At 40.3% G+C, this 23,362-nt stretch overlaps 1 protein-coding gene across 1 annotated transcript in view; it reads right to left on the bottom strand.

Annotated features, from left to right (window-relative positions):
• Positions 1–9,331: 9,331 nt before the first annotated feature.
• The window catches only part of PAX6 (paired box 6), a gene marked incomplete at its 5' end in the record, with an annotated part of 14,042 nt that continues 11 nt past the window's right edge, over positions 9,332–23,362 (bottom strand). Inside the window, 11 exons of the mRNA XM_059721342.1 lie at positions 9,332–10,130; positions 10,271–10,352; positions 11,203–11,353; positions 13,766–13,881; positions 14,007–14,157; positions 14,414–14,496; positions 15,320–15,478; positions 21,435–21,600; positions 22,142–22,357; positions 22,451–22,492; positions 23,239–23,362. The exon at positions 23,239–23,362 is cut by the window's right edge and continues 11 nt beyond it. Coding sequence (XP_059577325.1) covers positions 9,953–10,130; positions 10,271–10,352; positions 11,203–11,353; positions 13,766–13,881; positions 14,007–14,157; positions 14,414–14,496; positions 15,320–15,478; positions 21,435–21,600; positions 22,142–22,357; positions 22,451–22,492; positions 23,239–23,362 — 1,468 coding nt within the window. The remainder of the gene's footprint in view (positions 10,131–10,270; positions 10,353–11,202; positions 11,354–13,765; positions 13,882–14,006; positions 14,158–14,413; positions 14,497–15,319; positions 15,479–21,434; positions 21,601–22,141; positions 22,358–22,450; positions 22,493–23,238) is intronic.

Raw genomic sequence — 23,362 nt, 5'->3', positions numbered from 1 at the left:
CTGAATATGAGCCAGCAGTGTGCCCTCGTTGTGCAGCAGGCTAATGGCATATGGGCTGCATTAGTATGAGTGTTGCCAGCAGGTTGAAGAGAGTGATTATTTCCTTCTATTGGGCACTGGTGGGGCCACAGCTGGAGTAATAAGTCCAGTTTTGGGCCCCCCACAAAAGAAAAGGACATGAACCTGGTGAGTCCTGAGGAGGGCAATGAATATGGTCAGAGGGCTGGAGCACATGATTTATGAAAGAGGCTGAGGGAACTAGGCTTATTTAATCTGCAGAAGAGAATACTGGGCATGTCTACACGTCGCCGTATGGTGACGACTTTATTACGTTGTACTTTAGTACTTCCTTTTGGAGTACTAAAACATGGTGAAGTAACTGCCCATACTGCACCATACAGGTGGCTCACACTTAAATTTCCTAGCTATGTCTCCATAGCAGCATGCTATAAGCAGGGAGTGCGCTGCTACGGCGATGTAGCTAGCGATCACATGTAGACCCGCGTGATTGCCACATCGCTGTAGCATGCCATATGTCACCATAGCATGTTGCTACATCGCCATAGGGCAACGTGTAGATATGCCCACTGAGAGGAGATTTAATAGCAGCCTTCAACTACCTGAAGGATGGTTACAAAGAGGATGGAGCTAGACTGTTCTTAGTGGTGGCAGGTGACAAAACAAGTTGCAGAAAGAGAAGTTTAGGTTAGATATTAGGAAAAGCTTTCTCACTAGGAAGGTAGTAAAGCACTGGAACAGGCTACCGAGGGCATGTCTACACAAGACATTTACTGCAGAGCTTATATTTACAAGTTCTACCCTGCTGTAGAGTTTTTTCTTGCACAGCAGTTCATGTGTAGACACTGACCTGGCTGACTGAAGCACAAGAGTGCTTCAATGTGGGGACTGCCTGCCTCATGTCCCAGCCAGCCCCTCTGCAGCATGTTGAGCCAGGTCAGAGCAGGCTGACCCCCCCCCCCCCCCCACCAAGATGCTGCCAGCCAGGGCTGCTCTGACCCAGCTCAGTGTGCTGTGGTCTGGGTGCATGTGTAAACAGCGTGCCCAGGAGCTTCCTTGGAACATTAAACTCCAAAATAATAAGCTCCAGAGTTTATTACTGTGCTTTAATGGCACATGTAGACATGCCCCTAGAGAGGTTGTGGAATCTCCATCCTTGTTGGTTTTTAAAACCTGGCTAGACAAAGTTTTGGCTGGGATGATATAGTTGGGGATGGTCCTTCTTTGATTAGGGGGTTAGACTAGATGACCTCCCGAGGTTCCTTCCAAACCTAATTTTCTATATTTGCCCACATAACAAAAGTAATTACACACACACACAGAGAAAACAGTGACAGTTCTGACTGAGAACAAATTGATATTCTCAGGCCATGTATTCTATGAAGATAAGTCATCCTTGTGGAAGCTTGACCTTCAAAGAACAGATCAGGGAATCCATGTATAAATTATTTTTCCCAGTAATGATCTAGCCTATAAAAATTACTTAGAAATTACTGGGCAAATCTACACATACACCTGGCTGCGCACTCCCTGCTTATAGCATGCTGCTATGGAGACTAAAAGCTTGCAAAGCAACCGCCAGTATTGTGCAGTCCCAGTGCCACATGGGTTGTTTCCAACCCTACTGCACTGTAGTGGTGGCATCACGGTTTGTGCCTGCTGATGCTATGTCACCATAGCTTGTTGCTAGGACAACATAGCATCTTGTGTAGACATGTCCATTTAGTCCTAGAAACTGAGTTTAAGCTTCTAAAATATTAGCAACTCTGATAAGTTGAATTTTTGGCCATATGTTCCCTTCATAAAGAGCAGCACTGTCTTCTACCATAGAAGGGAAAGGTCAAATCCAAGTTTTAGTAAAAGCCTAAGGAAAATTCCCATTCAAATTACACTTTTATTTACTTTATTGTATCATCTGGGAGCCCTAGTCATACAGCAAGACCCCATTGTGCTAAGCAAAGTTCTTGGCTCTGAATTGGACCTGCATTTAGCATATGTGTACATGGAGCCTCTTGCCTGTTTTAAATCAATAGGGTTCTGTACAAATAATAGTATCTATAATAGTATCCGTACAGTAAGTTCTATAATAGTATCAGGTCCTTAAGTGAGATCAGGGCCATGCCGAACCTAAAGCGTAATGAGAGAAAAACTGATCCTTTACCACTAGATTCCTGACTTGGTTCAAGTCATGAGGATCAATTCCCTCTTTGGCCCTATTCATCATCCATATGCAACCAGTCCGTGAACTGGCAGTTAGGTGAATTCACACATCAGCAATTTGCAGAATACATTCAGGTCTTTTACAATGCACCTCTCTTTCATCACCTATGAACAAATCACAACTATAAAGATGGCCCTGTGACTTGGACAAGATCAACTAATAGCTAAACCTGAACCCAAACAAGACAGACTTGATACTGATATGGAGGGGAAACCATCTTGAAGAGGATGGAGCCCCACAGTGCAATCTCCTTTGGTGGTGTCTCCTGTCCTGCACACTGGATACCTAAAAGACTGTCTAAAGCTATAGGGATGGAGTCTGTGGACAACACCAAACTCCTTTGGCACAATGGAATGACAAGGGTAAACTTATCTGTGTGGGAGCCAGAGGAGAGCAATTGTGCAATGAACTGCCCCAGGAACAAAGGGACCACCACAAACCTTACTACTCTGCTGAAAGTACAAGGTACAGTTCTTTGACCTCTCCTTCTATTACATAAATATATAGCAGCATGTTGACTTAGGACAAACAAGCAAACAAAACCCTACGAAAACAAAACATTCTATAGCACACACTTCTCCCCCTAGGGAGAGGATGAAAGAACAAACATGTGAGCTAAGTCATGTTGCTTAATGGAAGGCACGTGGATACTACCGTGATCCGCATGAATAGAATAGAATAGAACAGAATTTAATAATGGCCCAATTCTGCAGTCCTTGCTCCCTAAATACATACTCTGGTGTAATTCAGGAATAATTCATCTATAGAGAGAAGAATCAGGCCCAATAAGATATTTGTTCAAGCGGTGTTTGGCCATATATTATTTCAGGAAACATCATTCATATACATTCATCCCAAATTAAAAATGATCAGTTGATTTTTTTATGCAAGAGAAAATGGATTGGACAGTTCCAAAGTTTAAAAAATCTTGGAAAGGAGAACAAAACAAATATTCTCTCCAGTGGTGGTAATACAAGCATTGCAGAACTAAGAATCTGAGAGCAAAGTTGATTTTTTTTAATAGTTTAGGTAGAAAGTATTGCAAAATGTAAAGAGAAAAATAGTATAAACGGTGACAGAGAGAGTTTGTTAAAGTTTGCACTTGTGATAAGGTAAGGTGTTAATGATAACTCACAAAAATATTTATAGTCTGCTGACCACATTCCTCCAATTTTCTATGTTTATAATCTGTTAGATATCTGTTCACAGAATTTCCAAGATTTGCTGGTACAGGACAGGTAAGAAAACTTTGAAGATGCACGGAACAACGTGTCAGAGAATGTACAAGCTCCTCTGAAGCAGCTAGCAGTGCTCAGACATCCCAAAGGAGGAAAATCAGTAGTTCCCAAACTTTATATTTTTTTAACTCCTAGAATGTACATGAGGTTTACTGCATGCTTGGAGGCAATTGCAATCTCTGTTGAGGAATTTCATGCAAATTCCAGGCCCTACCAGGAACTGAAATAAACTGGAACCTTTGCTGGGGCTTTTAAAAACCTCTGCTCACTACGTGATCCAGCCACAATTCAACTGCTGAGACCAGAAAAGGAAATCTGGTCATTACACTATGATACCTGTACCCCAGCCAAAATGATGTAATCCTGCTGTGTCAGAGACAGGCAACCATCTTCCCCCCACTCAAGTCAAACACTGATATCCTGCCACTCGTCTTTTCCTCCCCTTCAAGTCATAGTCACTTCACTGCATTTGTAGGATGAATGATGATGTATGTGAAGTAGAAGGTATAACATAAATGTCTCCTGCAGTTTTTCCCAGATTCAATAAACCATAGCAATTTCATATTCACAGTCAAACCACAGGGCAGTCAAGTTTCATAGAACATTGAACTGCAATGAACCTCAAAATGTCCTCTAGTCTATCCCCCTACTCTAGGTAGGATCATTTCTCTCAAAACCATCCCAAATAAATATTTATTTAACCTGCACTTAAAAACTCCTAATGACAGATTTCAAAGACACTCTAGAAAAGTCTATTTTAGGAGTTAATCACCTTCACAGTTAGATATTAAGAAGAACTTTATATCTTCTGGTTTTGTCTCTCATAAATTTGGGGCACATTATAAGGGTGTGGCACCGTCTTTGAAAGAGGGAGCAAGGAGATTAGAATCTCTGCCAGCGTGAGCAGGAGGCTTCGTGAAAATCCATGGCTATAACTAGAAGAATATATAACTCGATTACTGTAGGACTGAAATACAAAAGAGAATGTCAAATGGTCTAGTCATTGAAGCTACAAGTGCTGCCAACCTATCTGGCAGAGGTGTCATCTTGGAAGTGGTTGCAGCTTAAAAATAAAATTACATTTTATTATTTTTTTCTCAAGTTAAAGCATAGTGTTCACACATTTTTAATTTAAGAGAATGTTAACATAGGAATTAAAATAAAAGATGCTCTAAAAGTAAGGACATTCTAAAATTGCTTCTTAAGCTAACTTTAATTCTGTGTCCAAATTTCCTTGGTCTTCCTTTACCTATCCCCTACAATAGTGGTTTTCAAACTTTTTTTAGTCTCACGGCATCCCTCATTAGACTCAAGGTATCTCTCGGAAATAGTTTTCACTCATTTCTTGACTATGGAAAATTAAGCAATTCTATGGCAAAAAACTTAAAAAGACTACAACAGGTCAGAATGTTTTTGACACTATGGATTCCTGAGTTTATCTTGTGATTCATGTATAGATGTTTGCACACCTAGCAGTGTTAATGTTGTTCATTACCCTACAGCACCCTTAAAAAAAGGGTCTCACAGCACTCCAGAGTGTCAAGGAACCCTGGCTGAGAATTGCTGCTCTAAAAGTGTTCCTTTGTTCTACTATCCAATAATGCCATCTGTTACAGATACTCTCGGGTGGACAAAGTGCAACCCGTGGGCCGGATGCAGCCCACTATGCCATTCTATCTGGCCTGTGGGGCCCCTAAAAAATTTAGAAAATTAATATTTATCTGCCCCTGGCTGCCTGTCATGCAGCCCTCAATGGCTTGCCGAAACTCAGTAAGTGGCCCTCCAGTGAAAATAATTGCCTGCCCCTGCTTTAAGAGCTACTAAATGGGTAACATGCTAACATGCATGGTATTGGGACTTATCCCTGCATCATCTTCCAAAAAAAAGAAAGTCTTCAATATCTCATACTTTCTTTTCCACAAACATAGCAGGAACAGTACCTTTTCAATGTACCACTTCTGTACAGAGGAATGTACTGTCCACACTTCTGACATAGACACCACTTGTCCTGGCGTCTCAGGAAAAATAATAGAAAACACCCTTTGCAAAATATTCTGCAAGATATTCTTCCCCCATTCCTCTCCCACATCAGTTGCAACCTCACATTAATTCTGTAATTTGAACACTTACTTTTGCCAAGGGAATGATATATTTGTGAGTAAAAATCACATCCACAGATTAAGGAACAGGTCTGCAGGCTTCAGTTCATTAGGAGAGCAGGTGAACTTTTGAAGATGAGCCTTTAGAAGAAAACTCCAACCATTTCACTTGGCCCAACAATCTGAAATTTGCAAGGTAAGAAGCGGTCCTTACCGCAATGTCACTTTTCTGAAAAATGGCTGCTGCCAGGGGATAATTTAGAAATGCCAGTTACCATGCAAACATTTTAATGAGCTAAAATGCTGTTTTCTTTTAAGAAAAGAACAATTGCAAGAATGTGCTTTGACCTTGTGTCTCTGAACCAGCACAAATAGGAAGCAGAAGAGCCTCCCTAGCTGAACTCAGAGCAGTGTTTTGACTCCTATCGATGTTACAGATGAGAAAAAAAATGAACTGGAAAAATGAATAAAGCATTTCAAGCCTCTCCATCAGCTCTTATACCATGAAAATCCAAAGTAATGCCTTAAAATAATTCTAGGCCTGCAGATAATATTCAGAAATTAAATTACAATTTTTTCATTCAGTAAAGTAAGAGAAATCCATCAAAATAAAATGGCCAAAGAATTCTGAGTCCTGGGAGCGGTCACATTTACAACATTTAACATGGAAGCTCTCCAGAGTTCTTTATCAATCCTAGTCTGCTGTTAGCAACAATGCAGTCTTGCCCCAAAGATGCCCCAGGTTCACTTAATCAAACCAGTAAGACACTATCCACGATTGTTTTGCCCATCTCATACCTGTAAATAAAGAAATTACGGTTAAAAAGTAGCTGTGGTAGAAAATTTCCTTTCCACCATACCCCATCTTTTATGATCCATAACGGAAAGTAACTCTTTTTCTGTCTCATTTAGGCTCAGTGTGATTGATGTGCTCCTTTTTAAAGGAACCAAAAGTAGCTTCTTAGCAGTGGAAAGTGATTCCAGTATGCATGTGCCTTAAACAGTAAAGGGTGTTCAGATGAAAAATACATGCTAGCATACTAAACCTGTCATCCTGGTTTCCCTGTGTATATCTAGTATATAACAGAATATTTGAAATACAAAATACAGATTTTTTTTAATTATACTTACATATTGATTCCTGTATGACTATTATTTGTGAAGCATCTTGTAATACCTTAGGGTAGACTAATAAACAAAGTGCAAGCTGTTCTTATGAAATATGATCTTTTTTTTTCCCCCTATGCACAGGAATAAATTGTTCTTTTAAATTCAACAGCAAAAAGCCCATTAATTTCAGTGGTATCAGGATCAGACCCACAGAAATATCTGAGTAGTATGAAGTGATTATAGCAGATCTCAGTCTTCATGGATACCGCAATTCTACAGTAGTGTGAATGAAATAAGCATTAGATGCTGTTTAGAGTACACTGAAGATTTTAAATTACGCACTACTTATCAATTCTTCCTCCTGTTCTTGGTGTCTGGTAAAGTAACACGTAGTCACATATGCATGCATACATGCACGCAGACTCACGTGTACACACACATATTTGTATCTTAAATATAAGAAATCGCTCCATGCCCAGTTAGCTACTTACATTGCTCAGAGGTCTAACATGGCCCAGAGCTAGTAACGAGGAAGTGGCATCAGAGCTCACACATGTTGAGAGGCTGTTTTCACTCCCCCACTCACCCTAGGAAAGAGGGTCTTGACAGGACTCCAGACACATCCTCCAGTACAATGCACAACTATTACTGTAACCCATAATGCCTCCAACACAGAGAGTAGCAACCCTTCCAGGCAGGCATTGCTCAGGGGACCAAATGCTCTACCTTCTTCCTAATATGCGGCCAGCCAGGGACTTTCTCTAGCAACCCCATCTTCGACAGCACAATAACCAGCCAGTGAGCCAGAAACATTTCCTCTCAGCTAGTCAACTAGCCTCTCACTGCACAACATTCATTCTCACATGTAACTCTTTCACAGTGTTCCTCAAATTGCAAATATAGAGTATAAACTTGGTCTATAACACATATTATAGTTCTGTTCCTGCTTCCATGATAACATAAATAGAGTCAGAAGGAGAGTGAGTATATGTTTATATGACATCTGTAAAGAAGATATAGGACATGAGACACACTCCTGATCGCATGCTGGTGTAAAGGGGGAATAACTCCTCTAATTTCAATGGAATTCCATGCAAGTAGAAAATCCAGATAAATGAGAGGTGGATCAAGCTATATGTGTGGTACTACATGCTAATATGCAAAAGTGGCAACCATTTCCCAAAAGATGTCATGGGGCTGAAGGTATTAAAGGTTGCTTTCATTTTCATGGCACAGGCTAGTACTGGGTGTTATACCTACATATGTTGGTAGATATAAAAGCGATAAGTAGGTATGTCAAATGCCAGCCTTTTTACCTAGGATTTATTGTGGGAGCCAATGGCATAAAAATTTGACCTGCTATATGGTACGTTTAATTAGATCTGAATAAGATCCACAGCTTTTATGTGTGTGCACATGTAGACATACATATACATGCATGCATATATGTAAATAATAGACTTTTTTAAAAATAAACAACTTTTAAATTGTAATTTTTAAATTAGTAACTTCCATGTAAATAAAGTTATCAAATGCTTCTATAATGAACATATTTATAATAAACAAATGTCAATAAAGGAAATTCCAGTGTAATATTTTCTAGAATTTATGCTCACTTCCTTTTGTTCTGTGAATGAAGCATTGTGTGATCACTAAAGAACTTTTTATTTAGCTGCATTTAATCCTGTCAGCAATGTAGGGATTGCCTCAGCACCACAACTTTTACTAGTAAAGTTTAGAAAGAAGTGTTATCTATATTTTGGTATAAGTTGGACAGAGCAGAAATTAAAATGTAAGAGTTTCACATAATATCTTTCCTTTCAAGGGCTGTTTGTAGTGCTTTTGCTTTGACTCAGAACTGCCTGCATATTGGCTTTTAGTCATTAGATCTGTTCTTCTCCACACATTACAAATAACAAATGGACTACAATGAACCAGATTCATAGATGTGGGAATGTTTAGATTTCACTTCCAGTGACTAAAGGCCTTTAGCTTTCAGTAGCCAGTCACAGTTTGCATTGTTGTTGTCTGTTGATTTTTCTTCCCTCATTATTTCTTGACATGCAGCTTTCCACCCACACCCACACTAACAACCCTCACATAAAACATGTTGAGAAATTAACCAGGTTATAGGTTCAGTGGAAAATTACACTAAGATTATGCTATGTGGCGGTGTATGGGAATGGTTTTAGCTTTCCCAAAGAGCTTTGCTTTTGTTACAAACACATCCACTCTTTTAAAAACAGCCTAGCTGAAATAATTTTTAAAAGTCAAGAATGTATATACATTCAATTTCAAAATACCAGTCTGGTTGGAATAATTCAAAGTGCAGTCTCCTTTTAGGAGTGCTAGATTTCGGAGTTCATTTAGCACTTTACTGTACTAAGGGGAAAACATTTTCTTCTTTCTTTTGTACAAAATTTACATTAATATATATATTTTTCCAACCCTTACTACAGACTGCATGAGTCAAAATCTATAAAATTATTTACTTGAGGACCTTCCATATTGAAAATCAAAAATAAATTTAAAATAACAGTTGATATATAATGTTAACCTACTATGGTAACAAAATTTGCAACACCACACTATAAGGTTAAAAAGAAAATAGTATAATAAAGGAAATACAAAGGCTTTGGCATGGTTTTTACAATCAACAATGGTTAATTTTGATATGTAGTTGTGAACAACTTCAAAACACTTAAGTTTAAAACTCTTGCAAGCACTTTTAATTGATTAGGAATGAATTCTAGATGCACAAAAATGATTGGACTGTGAACAGTAGTACAACTATATCTAAGAACAATTAACTTTTGCCGACCAAAAAAGAAACGTATGATGCATGAAAATGTGTATAAAACATCTATAGAATATTCTTGTCAAATATAAATGAAATTAACTTTATTATAGAAATCATTCTGGGAGATTTCTAGGGAAGACAAATACTTACATTTCGACATAAAACAAATTGGATTATATCGAAGACACAATCTACCTTTTATCTATCAAACTTTTCTTCATTGAAGTTCTCTCTTACCCCTTGTTTGCACATAAGCTTCATCTGTTAACAACCTTTGGAAATTCCAACAGATATTTTTCTTACATAAATCTAGTGCGTATTGTTCCAGGTCCAATTATATGCAATGGAATGATACAAACTTGGAACATCAGTCCATAATCTATGAACAGATTGGTAGAAGTATTCGATATATCTTGATAAAACTCTTAAATTCGTGGCAAAGCTTGTTGATCATGGCTTCCTTTTTTTAAACAACTTCATGACCAACACAAATCAAACATCCATCCAGTCTACATTGTTCTTTTTTCATTATAACATACAAATGCCCATTTACAAATAATACACCAAAATGAGTAAAAGTTTGGATACCAAAATGAAGATTTGTTCCAACTGATATAATGCCTTCATTGTACAAAGGTCCATGTTAGAGTCTTTTCCATGTGTTACAGTATAGGGCACAGTTGCAGTACAGAAGTACTTTGAGAGCCATTCTTCCTTTATAAAATACTGCTGAACATCCAACTGTTGTCCATATAGTCATTTATGGAATTAACACATGTTTTACTGTAATCTTGGCCAGTATTGAGACATATCGGGTTCACTGCCAGGAACTTGAACTGGAACTGACACTCCAGGGGAAATAAGACCTGAAAATTGAGTGAAAAAGGTATATTTTAGTTTTTCTCTGTAGAGCACAGCTTTTTGCTTTTCTGTTTTAAAGGGCTGTGCTTGTATTCAGAATATTAAATCTGTTTGATGTGCTTTAAACATCCTTCATATATAAAATTGATTATCATGTTATAAGAAAAAAGGCCAGATCCTCAGCTGAGAATGAGACCAAAACTTCATTAAACCTTTAACCCTCAAATTGTTTTAACCTAAAAAATGTTTTAAATTTGCTTCTGTTTACACTAGTACTTGTTTTTTCTACTTAGTTTTTCTTATCCAAGATGCATGGAGATCTGCTAATTAGATCTAATCTTTTAAAAAGCTGCTTCCAACATAGTCTAAATCAGCAAATGTGTCTCAATCCTACAAGCACTTGCATGAATGCTTAACTTTACTAGTGCGAATATCCCATTGAATTACAAGTTTACCACTGAAATATTCAAGGCTACTCATACTAGTGAAGTTCAGCTCAGGCTTAACTCTTTGTAGGATCAGGACCTCACTAAGAATGATTTTGCTGTGCCATTGTTAGAACACCACTTCCCTTAAGCAAGTATGTTTTGTCTCTCCCCTTCAGTGACAATTTAAAATAATAAGTAATTAAAGTTATATACACTTTTAAGATTTAATTATATACCCTTAAAGCCTAGGAAGGTTTTGGTCCTGGGCCCAATCCTGCCACTGCTTAAACCAATGGTAAATGTTCTTTGGTAGAGAAATGGTTACCATTAGTCAAAAAAAAAAAAAAAAGATTAGATTAGATTAGATTAACAGCAAAACCAAACTATAGGAAATGTATCGTAGTAGGATAAATGAATGGATGCTTACCTGTTGAAGTAGTGCCAGAAGTGCCCATTGGCTGGCTGTTCATGTGTGTCTGCATGTGAGGAGGTGTATATGTATCATAGCTCCGCCCATTCACTGACGGACTAGTGGGCAGCATGCAAGAGTAGGAGGAGGTCTGACTAGGTACTGGGGGCTATGGGAGTAAAGGACAAAATGCTGTTAAAGGTCTGTAAATTTAAACATGACTTCAAGCATGTATTTTCTCTGGTTTAAAATTACATCAGCACACAAAAATATAATAGAAGCTATTTTTCTTTGCAAAAATGTAAATAAACTATGTACTCAAGTTTGGATGCCTACATCTATATTTAATTACTTAAGTACACATTTCAGAAATTTTCAGAGATGCAGGGCAATCGCATCTGTTGTCTGTTTGTTTTTTCAGGTTAACTGGAACTAGAAGGTACCTGGTATATCAGAAAAAAAATCTGGCCATTGTATCAGTGCCTAAATATTAATTTACATACCTAACTTTAGATATCTAAGTTTGAAATGTTGGTGCTAATGCAGAAAAGAATAGGCCTTATGGTATTTATATGCACAGGTAGAAGCTGTGTGGGCCAGACTCTGATGTCACATATAGGCTGCTTCCAGACATGAAAAAAAAACAAAAAACCAATGCTTTACTTTCAGCTCAGTGCCCCACACACTGAGTATGGTGTATACCTAGAAGAGGCATTGCATTAGTTTGACCCAGCTTCCCGATGTCTGTGTAGATCGCATGCTTCTGTGAGGCTTTTTGATACTTTTATCTAATAGCTGATTTAATCAGCTATTAGATAAAGTACCTAAAAGCCCCACTGAAGCACCCAATCTGTCCAGATGCTGGGGAGCTGGGTCAAATCAATGTGCTTCCTCTTCCAGCTAAGCGCTGTTTTGTTTTGTTTATTCACGTCAGCAGCCATAATACTGATATAAATAAAAAAATAACTTCACTAGAGCATTCCAGTTTAAGTGAGATCAGTCACATGTGTAATATACACAGATGTGCATATATATATATATACACACACACACACACACACACCCCTATATAGTTGGTTTCCTTATGAGAACTCCAGTCATCCCAAACCCAAGCCAATAAAACCTGTTACTACAAGTGCATATGGCCTACATGGAAGCACACTTTATAAACACTCTCTACAATAATACTAACATAAATAACTATACAGAAAGACATGACATAAAATTACTTTCACAGATTATGTAATACATTCTATTTTAATATATTACGGCTCACAGTACATAATCCACTTATGAAATCCTATATTTATAAATTATGCAGTCTTCCCTAAGTAGAAAATACTTAGGCCAGAGTGTTCAAAGGGGTGTAAGGGAATTACCTACCTAAATAGGTGTCTAAAATTATTTTACCAGTCTAAAAAATGTCCAGTCCAAGTTGGAATAATATGAATCTGATGTTAAAGGACCTCCTGCATTCCTGATATTTATCTATGGGACATTACACTGTAGCAGTATTTTGACTATCAATCCTTTACCCTCAAAGGTAAATGAAGTGCCCCTCAGATCAGATGATAATGTAAGTATTTTATTTTTTGCCACAGGTTTAGGATACTCTCTCTGCACTGCCTCACTTGATTTGGCTGAGTAATTAGTAACATAGTAACTGCCATACTGGAAAGCTATGTGGTCCTGCTAATCTGATATCCCATCTCCAACAGTGTCAATGCTATATGCATCAGAGAAAGCTGTAAAACTCCCATAATTGGCCAATAACTTACTTGGCCAACCCCCCGCCATTAAAAAAGAAGGAATTTTGCATCTGAAAGGTCTATAGAATCAGACCCCAAAGGAATAGACTTCTTCCTAACCCAGCTGGTGATCAATTTATGCTTTCAAGCATGAGGATTGACAGCTCTTGCAATTTTAACTTAGCTAGCATAACTGCAGATGCTAATCACATCCATGTCTTTCTCAGGTGTTCCTAGTTTGCCTGTAGACATAATACCAAAGCAGCAAAGGTCTAATCCTTTTATCATTTCTGTAAGCTATTTAGCTCAATATTACTGCAACAGTGAGTTCCGTAAGTTAATGTTTTGTTTTTCTTTTCGATATTTCTTATGAGACATTTTCATATTATCTGTTGCCTTTTAACTTTGGGCACCTCCTTGTTCTTACACATATGGAAAACAATCTAAAGGAGCCCCATACCACCCCTCTCAGTTCAATATTGATATTATGAATTTAAAATATCCCTTCTTACATCTCTCCTTTCTAAATTATATCATTCTAGTCCTTTAGATCCCTATTCATTTGTTGCCCACTCCCAGCCTGATTCCATAGCCTTTCCTTTTTGTCTTACCTTTGGCTGGAAGAGGGATATTTTCAAAGGTGTATCTAATTCCCCCTGACCTGCAGTGAGAGTTGAGCACCTCCCTGTGCCTTTGCATATCTCCCACTATTTCATAATAAAGCCTGTCTCTGCATTCTGTGCACACTGTAAGTTCCACTTCCTTCCAAGGGAGTTCTGTGTACATTTGGCCCTTAATCACATATCTAAAAGACAACTTGATGTATTACTTACTTGCATAGGCAGGTTGTTAGCCATTGTGAAGCTAGGCATGGGTGGCAGAGCACTGTATGTGTTTGTTAGTGCTGTGTCTGTTCTGCCCAACATTGAACCCGATGTGAAAGAGGAAACTATAATAGAATAAACAGATAGATGAACACATTAGTTTAAGCTTGAATAAAAATGATAATCTATTTTTAGAGAGTTGTGTTTTCTTTCCCTAAGAGGATGTGTTAATGAGAATTTGTTCTATTACCAGGTGTGGTAGGTTGTGGGATTGGTTGGTAGACACTTGTGCTGAAACTACTACTGATAGGAATATGACTGGGAGTGTTGCTGGCTTGTCTTCTCTGATTCCTCAGTTTCTCTTCCCTTCTCCACTTTGCCCTTCTGTTAGAAAACCACACCTACAGTAAAAGAAGTTTAAAAAATGATTACAGAACTAGGATAACATGCACAGAGTCACTTATTCCTCACATAAAGTAAGGAAAATATAATATAAAACCTCTTTGAAGAGTAACAAACTGTATGTAGAAATAACCCTATATCTGCTGATTTTTCTTTTAAAATATAAAATGGCTACATGCTTAATGATCATTATGAATCCTATGCACCTTGATAAGTCACTCACAAAAAAAAATAATTACACTGTAACTTGGGTACCTGTATTCTTGCTTCAGGCAGGTCTATTTTGGCAGCTAGTCTCTCTCTGGCAAACACATCAGGATAATGGGTTCTCTCAAATTCTGAAAAAAGAAAATGTTGCATTCCAAAGATTTTTTTTTTTTAGAAAGAGGAAATTAAAATAGCTAGATTTTAAATTCGGGGTCTTGTTGCCTATGCTCTAAATACTTGGATAGGCATTTTATTGACAGTGAAACTAAACTTGCTGTATTTGCATGCCTGTTAGAAATAGCGATATTGTTCCTTAGTCATGGACATAAGCTCACAGAGATCCCACAAGGATTTGAAGGATTGGGACCAATGTTAATATTTATTAGGGAATGTTAAGGATGGATTACTGGAATCCATACTCATAATCAGCAGACGCCCCAATACAGCTGGAAATCAGTCACCAGCAGGTGGCATGGCACAGAGTGAATCACTGCCAGTGCAAGATCTTGCCCCCATGCCTTTTGGACATGTGAGAGTATGATGCAAGGCTACAGTGTAGCACCAACAGCTTGGGAGTCCCAGCACTGTGATTTAGCTCACATCTGCAGTATGCACAGCAGCGTTTACGAAATCTGATATGTATTTGATGAGAAGATGGGTAAGTGAATGTGAACATCATCTTGGTATCAGTTTGGGATAATCTTGATGCTTTACATTCCTTTTAAAAATCAAAATTTCCACAGCTGTTCAAATACTAAATGGCCATGTCTATAAATAAACCTCTGAGGCATAGTGAAGAAACAAAACAGAAGGGGAGAGGGCCACTGACTTAATACAATTCAATCTTTTAAAATTAAATAAAATGAAAACAGCCTGATTCCATTTAGCTTTTGACATGACCAGGATGCTTTTTCCTTGTCTGTCCTACTTTGCCAGCTTGAAAATGTCACTCACCTTTCTCAAGAGCTTCAATTTGCTCTTGAGTAAAGGATGTCCTATTCCTCTGCAGCTTTCGTTTCAGCTGAAGTCTCATCTGGGCCTCATCTGAATCTTCTCCATTAGAGCTGATGGAGTTAGTGTTTTCACCACCTCCTTCCTGCTGCGGGCAGCCATCTGCAACAATAAGAATAGGAAATTGAAACAAATGTAGCCCAACTATCAGCTTCTTATCAATGCAAGATACAGTAATAAACAAGGTCAGCCATGTTTGCTGACACCCTTTCTTAAACATACCTCAAGTGTCAAAGTAATAGTTCACGGCTAACATACATTATATAGTAGCATTTTATTTTCCAATAATGCTATAAATATTAAACATGAAATATCAAGACCATATAATCTACATCTCATTTTTCCCCGAAATAAAAGCTGCATAAAATAGTTTTCACTGAAAATTATTCTTCTTATTGGATATTTGATTAAATGCCATGCCAGTCTCCTTTCTCTACAGAATGTATTTACCTTTTGCTATATTTAAAATAGTGATGTTCAGTATTTCATATTATCTATAATCAGTAATTCCTATCTAATCAATTAGATGTTGATAGGTTTGTAGAAAATGCTATTAAGGAACCAAACCAAGCTTGTAATCTTTTTTAAAAAATATTTATCCAGTTTTTATTTGAATTCTGCACAGTCAATTTCATTTTAAAGGTTGTGAATTTAGAAGTGCCTGCATTGTTCTGCAGTTTTATTCAACTATTGTATGAGTGTGCATTGCCTTGACACCTATTACTGAGCACAGCTGTAATTATATCATCACCAAGAACAGGCTATAATTGCTGAAAATGGAATTTTATATTTAGATAAAAGGACTGTCCATTCTTTGTAATGTGGTGCACCAGAGAAAAGTAAGATTTCTTTTAAAATTTTAACATGTAATTTTAAAAGAAATAGTAACGAGTTCACTAACTAGCTAAATATGCTATTCTGCAGCTGAACGTTTGGCATATCATTTAAATGGTACATTTTTAATTAGGGCATTTCCACCACTTTTAATGTAATTTCTATCATTAAACAAGGGAAAGTTTTATTGTGTTCACATTTCTGTTGGACGTAAAGATGTGCACTTGGTCTATCTGTCTTTCAAAGTGTCTGCAGACACCAAAAACGGTTTGCAAAAGGAATGGACATTTCTGTGAAGGCAGAGAAGTCACTAAATTAACTCTCCCTCTCTTTTCAGAGCATATTTTTCAAGACGTTTTGATGTTGTTAAATTAAAGATGAAATAAGGGAGGCAGGGGCTACTTATGCTAATTCGCTTCAAAAGTTATGCTAAAAATAAATAGCAACACTCCTGTTACATCCTTTAAATATTGTGGGAAATCAACTTTAAAGTAATATCGTTTAGAATCAACTAACAATAGGCACAGCCTTCAAAGCTTTAAGAGAATTGTGACAGAATCTGGTAGGATCTTTTCAAACACTTTGAAATGTTTTAAAACCCCAACTTTCTCCCCCATTTAAACAGTTGGATTCATCTACAGTGGTCACCATATGGGCGTTTGTAGATCTATTGAGATGACCACCAACACTTGAATAGAAAGGGGCTGCTTTTCACCAGTACACAATGCCAGCAGAGTAAGGGAAACTATTAAACTCTTGGGGCAGGAGGGTTGGCAAACTTTCGTGGGCAGAATTTTGAGGACACAATCAGGGAGGACAACAAAAGGATTCTCTTGAGGCGTGCAGTGGTCCACATTGTATCACAAGGATCCCAGTCAACAGACTTTTCAGTGAAGTATGTTAACCTTTATGCACTACTATCATTAATCACTGTCCCCTGGGCTGGGCTACTCAATGCTATTTAGGATTTTTACTTTCTATAGGAGAAGGGAAAGAAAGAACACCCCTAAACTTGTGAATAGGACATCTCTATACACTGAGCCTGTTTACTCAACACCAGAAAGGGAGAAAACTACTTAGCTAAGATTAGATAAGCTTCAACTAACATATTAGAGCGCAAGGGTCTCTGGTTTTATTTACTGGTGGAAGTTTCTGGGTGACTTTTAAAGTGTTTTCAGAGTAAGGGCTCGTGTGTTCGGATCCTAGCTCTGATTTGCCTTTAGAAATGCCTCCCAGCAGCTCCGCGATGTTTTCCCCCCTACTTGTTAAGAAACTCCTAAACCGGACTTAAACTGCTCCCTGTTTATCGCAAAGCCAGGAAAATCCCAGCCCCTGGGGAGGAAGGGGAGCCTCCGGACCGGGTGGATCGCGCGAGGAAAGATGCGCGGCTGCCGTCCCCTCTCTGACAAGCGCGTTCCCCGCACGCTCCGCGCTGCTTGGTGGGGAAAGCTAAAGGCTGCGGCCTCGGGTGCATTTAAAAACCCGGCTCTTTCCTCCGGGGTTGGTTGGAGTCACTTGACGGTCCCCGGCGAGGAGTAGATCAGAGCCCTGGCGGCACGGACTTCTCCATTGAAATGGCCACCTCGCCCGCTCCTTTAATTTAAGCTTGTTTGGTGATCAGAAATAAATAAACAAACAAATCAATCCGTGCCTGCGTCATTTGCCAGCATCTCGCAATGCACAGGCTGCGGTCGCTGGAAAAAAATATATATATATAGATTAAATTGAGATCACCAAGCAGCCCTAAATCTTGCGAGAGTAAATCTTGCGCCTGAAAAAATTGAGTGATTTTTTTATTTATTTTTTTAGTTTGAAGGATCTGTTTTTCTCCAGAGTCAGGCCTGGCTCCCAAAGCTTTCAAAGGACGGGACTTTTTTGCTTTGAAAGCAGCGCTTTCTTGCAACCTGTGGAAACTTGAGCCTTCCCTCCCTCCCTTCATGAGACTTGTGCTTTTTTTTCTCTCTCTCTCTTGATGGAGCTAAAAGTTTGGAGGCGGAATCACCAATATGATTTTTAAAAGAGCGCGGTGGACGATTAAGTTATCTCTCGCTCTCCTTTATTTTTTTAAAGGGGGCCCTTTTAGCAGCCCCAAAGAAATGGTCTCAATAGGCTGTTCCACCTTCCAGACCTAATCCGTAAGAAAGCGAGTGAATGTGCGTCCTATTATCCTATAGCCAGACCATCTGACGCTGGGTATAGGATTTGTTTCCTGGAAGAAAAAAAAAAAAAAAGACGCTGGGAAATAAAATCATTCCTTAGTTTCTTAGTGTCTTAATCAGTGAGGCGGAAAACAAGCAAAAAAAGATAGCAAACCAATTGCGGCACCTTTCAGCTGTAGAGCCGGGATCAAAACATTGTAGCATCGGTTGAAAGAGAAAGTGTCTAAATCCTATAGAAGGCTTTAGTCTTATTGGGGGGGGGGGGGAGAAAAAGATAAGAAACAGTGTCTCAGTGATCCCTAAAACCACTAAATCACTGGAGAATTTCTCCCGGATAGAGATGTCTCTTTTTGTTCTGTCAGCCCTCATGTATCCATTATTTTATTCACTGCTGCATGGCGTTTATCAGATTGAGACCATATTTGTCCCCCTCTGAGACCTAACCTTGCCTTATGCTTTCTGAGTAATGGACTCTTAAAATCCAGTAACATAGCCCTTCAAGGGAAAAAAAACATTAGAGCCAGCATGAATATTCCAGAGGAAAGCCATTTTATTAATTTTAATTTGGGGAGGCAAATCCTCGGAGGGCCTCAGCCCCTCCTCCTGCCCCCACTCCTTTGTGACTCGGGGCCAAGCCTCTTGTGCTCCAAGCTGCTTTCGCATGGCCGTGTTTTATTTCGTGCCCCCCTCCCCACCCCTCTCTCTTTTTTTCCATCCCGTCTCATGATATTTTGTTCTAGCTGGCGAAGGTGTCCCTAACCCCCTGACACATTCCTGATCGGGGGGGCCCTGGGCAAGAGGCTCGTCCAGCACAACGCCACCAACACTCATTGTCCAACGAGGAGCTTGGGGGGAAGAGGGGGGGCACACTCCCAAATACAAAGAGACAAAGGCGGCCCCAGTGCGCCCATCACCTATTATATAACCCTGGCAGGGCGGGCCACGGCCTCAGGCCCGGGCACGCACACACGAGTGGGCGAGTGGTGCGGGGGGGGGCTTCGCCCCATCCAAGCGGGACGTGGCTGCGGGGAGGGCAGGGCTGCCAGGGCCGGGGGTGGCGGGGCCCTGGGGGGTGTCCCCTGACACGCACCTCCCGCAGCAGAGGGGGAGAAGGGGAGGGGAGGGGAGGCAAAGGGAAGGGGGGCTCGGATCCCGCCTTGATGCCTACATGTAACACGTTCCTAGAGGGAAAGAAAGTGCCTGAATCCTTCTGAATCCTATTGACGAAAATGACACTCATCTGAGTCGCTACAATGCGGGCTCTGAGCAGCCTGTAATTTGATTTAAGAAAGAGAAGGGGGGGGGGCGGGGGGAGAAAGAGAGAGAGAGAGAGAGAAGGAGCCTTGAAAAGTGGAGTTAAACTCCAAACCATTTCTCTTCCAGGCAAGCAGCCGAGGGGGCCGCGCCCCGGCAGGTGCCCCCGCTCGGCGAGACGCGGGCCGCAGCCGCGGGGGTGCCCGGCCGCGGGTGGCATTGCCCCCGCTGCTAGACCAGGTCGGGGGAGGGGAGAGGGGGGCGGGCTGCGGGTGCCTCTGCCCGGCTCCAGCGGCTGGAGGGAGAGACCCGCGGGGGTGGATGTGAGAGATCCTCGCTGTCCAGCCCGGGGTGGAGGTGAGGGTGAGGGCACCGGGACCCGAGCTGGAGCTAGGCGGGGACCGGGCGATCATTAGGACTCTCCCAGTTCCAGGGAGGGAGATGGGAGACAAAAAAAAAAAAAAAAAAAAAAGCGAAAGCCTCGCTCTCTATCTTTCTAGTGTCCTTCATAGATTGTTTTCTTCTCTTAAAACTGACATGTCTAATTGGCAAGCGGTGCCATATCGTGTCCAGAGGTCTCCTGTGGAACATTTCTACAGCTGTCTCCTTCAACTAGACGCTTATTCATGTCGCCTTAATGAGAAACAAAACGATCTCTAATGAGCAATTACATAGCGACAGAATTGTTCCCATAACAAATTCTTGCGTGTGACAGAAACATCCTTTGTACCAGATATTCCGCATACTGTTGCTGATTCCCCCCCCCCCCCCCGCTCCTTGAGGGGGCAAAACAAAAAGCAGGTTGTTAGATAGACACCTCTTCTAAAGGACTGACCACAGCCAGGGGAAGGGCTGCGTCTGAACAGAGGCTGCATTCAAAAAAGGAGCCATTAACCATCTTAAGTATGTAACGTAACATCCCATTATCCTTTATATTATCCCCGTGTCATTCCTACAACAAATACCTATTAATCTTCAGGATAAACAGTTTGCTATATTCACAAAGTTGTTTCAGGTCCATTGAGGAGGGGCTATTATCAAGCCTACAGAGATAGTCACCTACAGGATGGCCAAGCTCTCTGGAGGGAGCAACCCTCGCTCAAAAAGCCAGCCCGGATGGGGAGCAGAAACCTCCCATTCAAAGGCTGATGCACAAGGTGAAAAATCAGTTCAGTAACTCAAGCGCCTCTCCCCTGCAGCAGGTCTGCGTTGCTACTTGGCAGGCGCTTTTCTGCAGAAAGACATTGTTCTCAAGGCAAAATTTAAGAACAAAACTGGAAACCGATCCGCTAATCAGCCCCAATGCTTCCTTATAGCTCCTCCATGCATCTGTATTTATTTCCCTATCACTCCATATGCTTTTCTACTCATAGTCACATAATTTGTCAATTACAGGAACGCACAATATGATACAATTATGTTTACCTCGCAATCTGTCAGCGAGTTAACTTGTCATACTCCTACGGGAGGGGGGTTCTCCGTGCATTTGAGTGGGAAAGTTAGAGCTCGCACTCCCTAGCTTCATGGCGAAAGGGTAAAGCGCTCCTGTCGACATGGTTGGCTTGGAGGGGGGCTGTAAAATCCGCTCCCTTCCAAACTCTCCTTTGAAAAGCCTTCAGGGACGCGATGTAGTGGATCCTGACTTAATTTTCTGGGCTGGGGGGAAGTTCCCAATGCAGGCAGCCAACCTTCCTGCTCGCTTCTCCTCTCAGGGTCTCTGTGGAGAGACCAGGTCGGCCAGGATGGGGTGACACCTTTGGCCGGCCAGACTGGCCAAGCCCAGATTCCCATCTCACTGGGATGTGCCTTACCTTGTGTGGGCTGCCCTGGCACGGAGGTCCCGGGGTACCATCCAGGTCGCGTGCCCCATGTCCCTGTCTGTCCATTCAGCATCCTTAGCTTGTCATACATCCCATCGGCACCCATCTGTTGCTTTTCGCTAGCCAGGTTGCGTAGAACTCTGTTTATTGACGATACCTGAAAGGTAAGCAACATTAAACAAGATGGTAGTGGGGAGCGCTCTCACAACATGCTCGCAGTTCACCACCACCACATTCATCTACTTTGCACGAGGCTGTGCATTGACTTAACCTGGACTTAAAGAGATTATCTAATAATAATTTGACTGAGTAAAGCGGCCAGGATAAACTGATCGCCCTGTGCTGTGATTTACCAGGAGTCATTAATAATTAACCCATGGAGCGTTTCGTTGTTCTGCTTATTTAAAGCCTTGCAGTAATACTGAGAGAGAGGCAGAAAAAGAGAGAGAGAGAGAGAGAGGAGACGTTCTTTTACTCTATTCGTTTGAATCCCCGATGCATTAGACATAAAGGAGGACAGTGGTTTTTTAAAGACATTTGTCAAGTTCTTTATGCAAAAATTTGTCTGACCCCGCTACATGCAAATGATGTGAACTACCATCCTCTCAGTTGATATCAAAACAAAGGAAGCAGAGGCTTGCTACAGGCTACCCAGGCATTGAACACAGCAGATAGGAAGGTTTTTTTCATGAACTTACACTGGGTATATTATCGTTGGTACAGACCCCCTCTGATAGTAATCTGTCTCGAATCTCCCACGCAAAGATGGAGGGGCACTCGCGTTTATACTGTGCTATTTTGCTTACAACTTCTGGAGTCGCTACTCTCGGTTTACTACCTCCGATTGCCCTGGGTCTGATGGAGCCAGTTTCGTAATACCTGCCCAAAATTTTACTCACACATCCATTCGACACCTGGATAGGGAAGCGGACAGAAAATCACATTATTAATAATTTCAAGACAAAAATAAAATTGTTTAAGTATGCATTAAACAATGACAAGCTTACGTTTTGATTGTCCAGCACTTGGACTTTTGCATCTGCATGGGTCTATAACACAAAAATATACCTTAAATGGTATGAGAACTTACTTAGAGAGTTTTTTCTTTCTTAAAAAAAAATTACATTTGTGGCCCTACAAACTGCAAATGTGATACTTTAAAAACATTTTGAAGAAAAAAAATTTGATCAAAATGTAATTCTTTTAGTATCAATGCTAAAATATGCCTTAAATCTGCACAGTAATTATGCCAGACTAGTTTTCATTATATTCAGTGTTCTTATAATTAATTTTTTTTTTTTTGGAGAGGGGATAGGTGGAGGAGGATATAAAGCTTAACATTTACAATCTCTCCCTAACATGTGCCAAATCAGGTCAGCGGCCATCAACACATATTTCAAGCTAAAATGGCGTGGGTTTTGCTTTTGTTGCTTGTTTAAAAAAAAAGAAAGAAAAGAAGAAACAATAAGCAACGTCAATGCATACAGATACCATGAAATCAAACGTAAATAGGAGGGAAAAAATCGAAATTAGGCTGAGTTGTATCAGTCCGTTTACTACAGCCAACTAACTGTAACGAGAGTGCATGTTATCACCGGATGAAAGGAAAGGAAAAAATTAAAAGACTTTTTTTTTAATAATAATACAAATTAAAAGGTAAGCAGATGAATTCTCGCATTAGGCTGGACCGGGGGTGGGGTTCAATCATTAAAGCTTTTTACAGTCAGAGATGGATAAAGCGTTTCTCAAGCAGAGCCATTACAGAGCAAACTGGGGTGGCGACCAGCGTTTTCACCTGCAGGATTCTGGAGATATCGCACGGACGAGCCCCACTATGCGCTAGTTCCACTATTTTCTGTCTGGTTGAATCTGGCAGTGGTCTACCGTTGACAAACACACCGCCGAGTTGATTCACTCCA

The sequence above is a fragment of the Alligator mississippiensis genome, chromosome 2 (assembly GCF_030867095.1).
Source record: "Alligator mississippiensis isolate rAllMis1 chromosome 2, rAllMis1, whole genome shotgun sequence".
In the NCBI taxonomy this organism is placed as follows: Eukaryota; Metazoa; Chordata; order Crocodylia; family Alligatoridae; genus Alligator; species Alligator mississippiensis.
The sequence above is the reverse complement of the archived record's forward strand: the minus strand, read 5'-3'. Positions and strand labels throughout refer to the sequence as shown.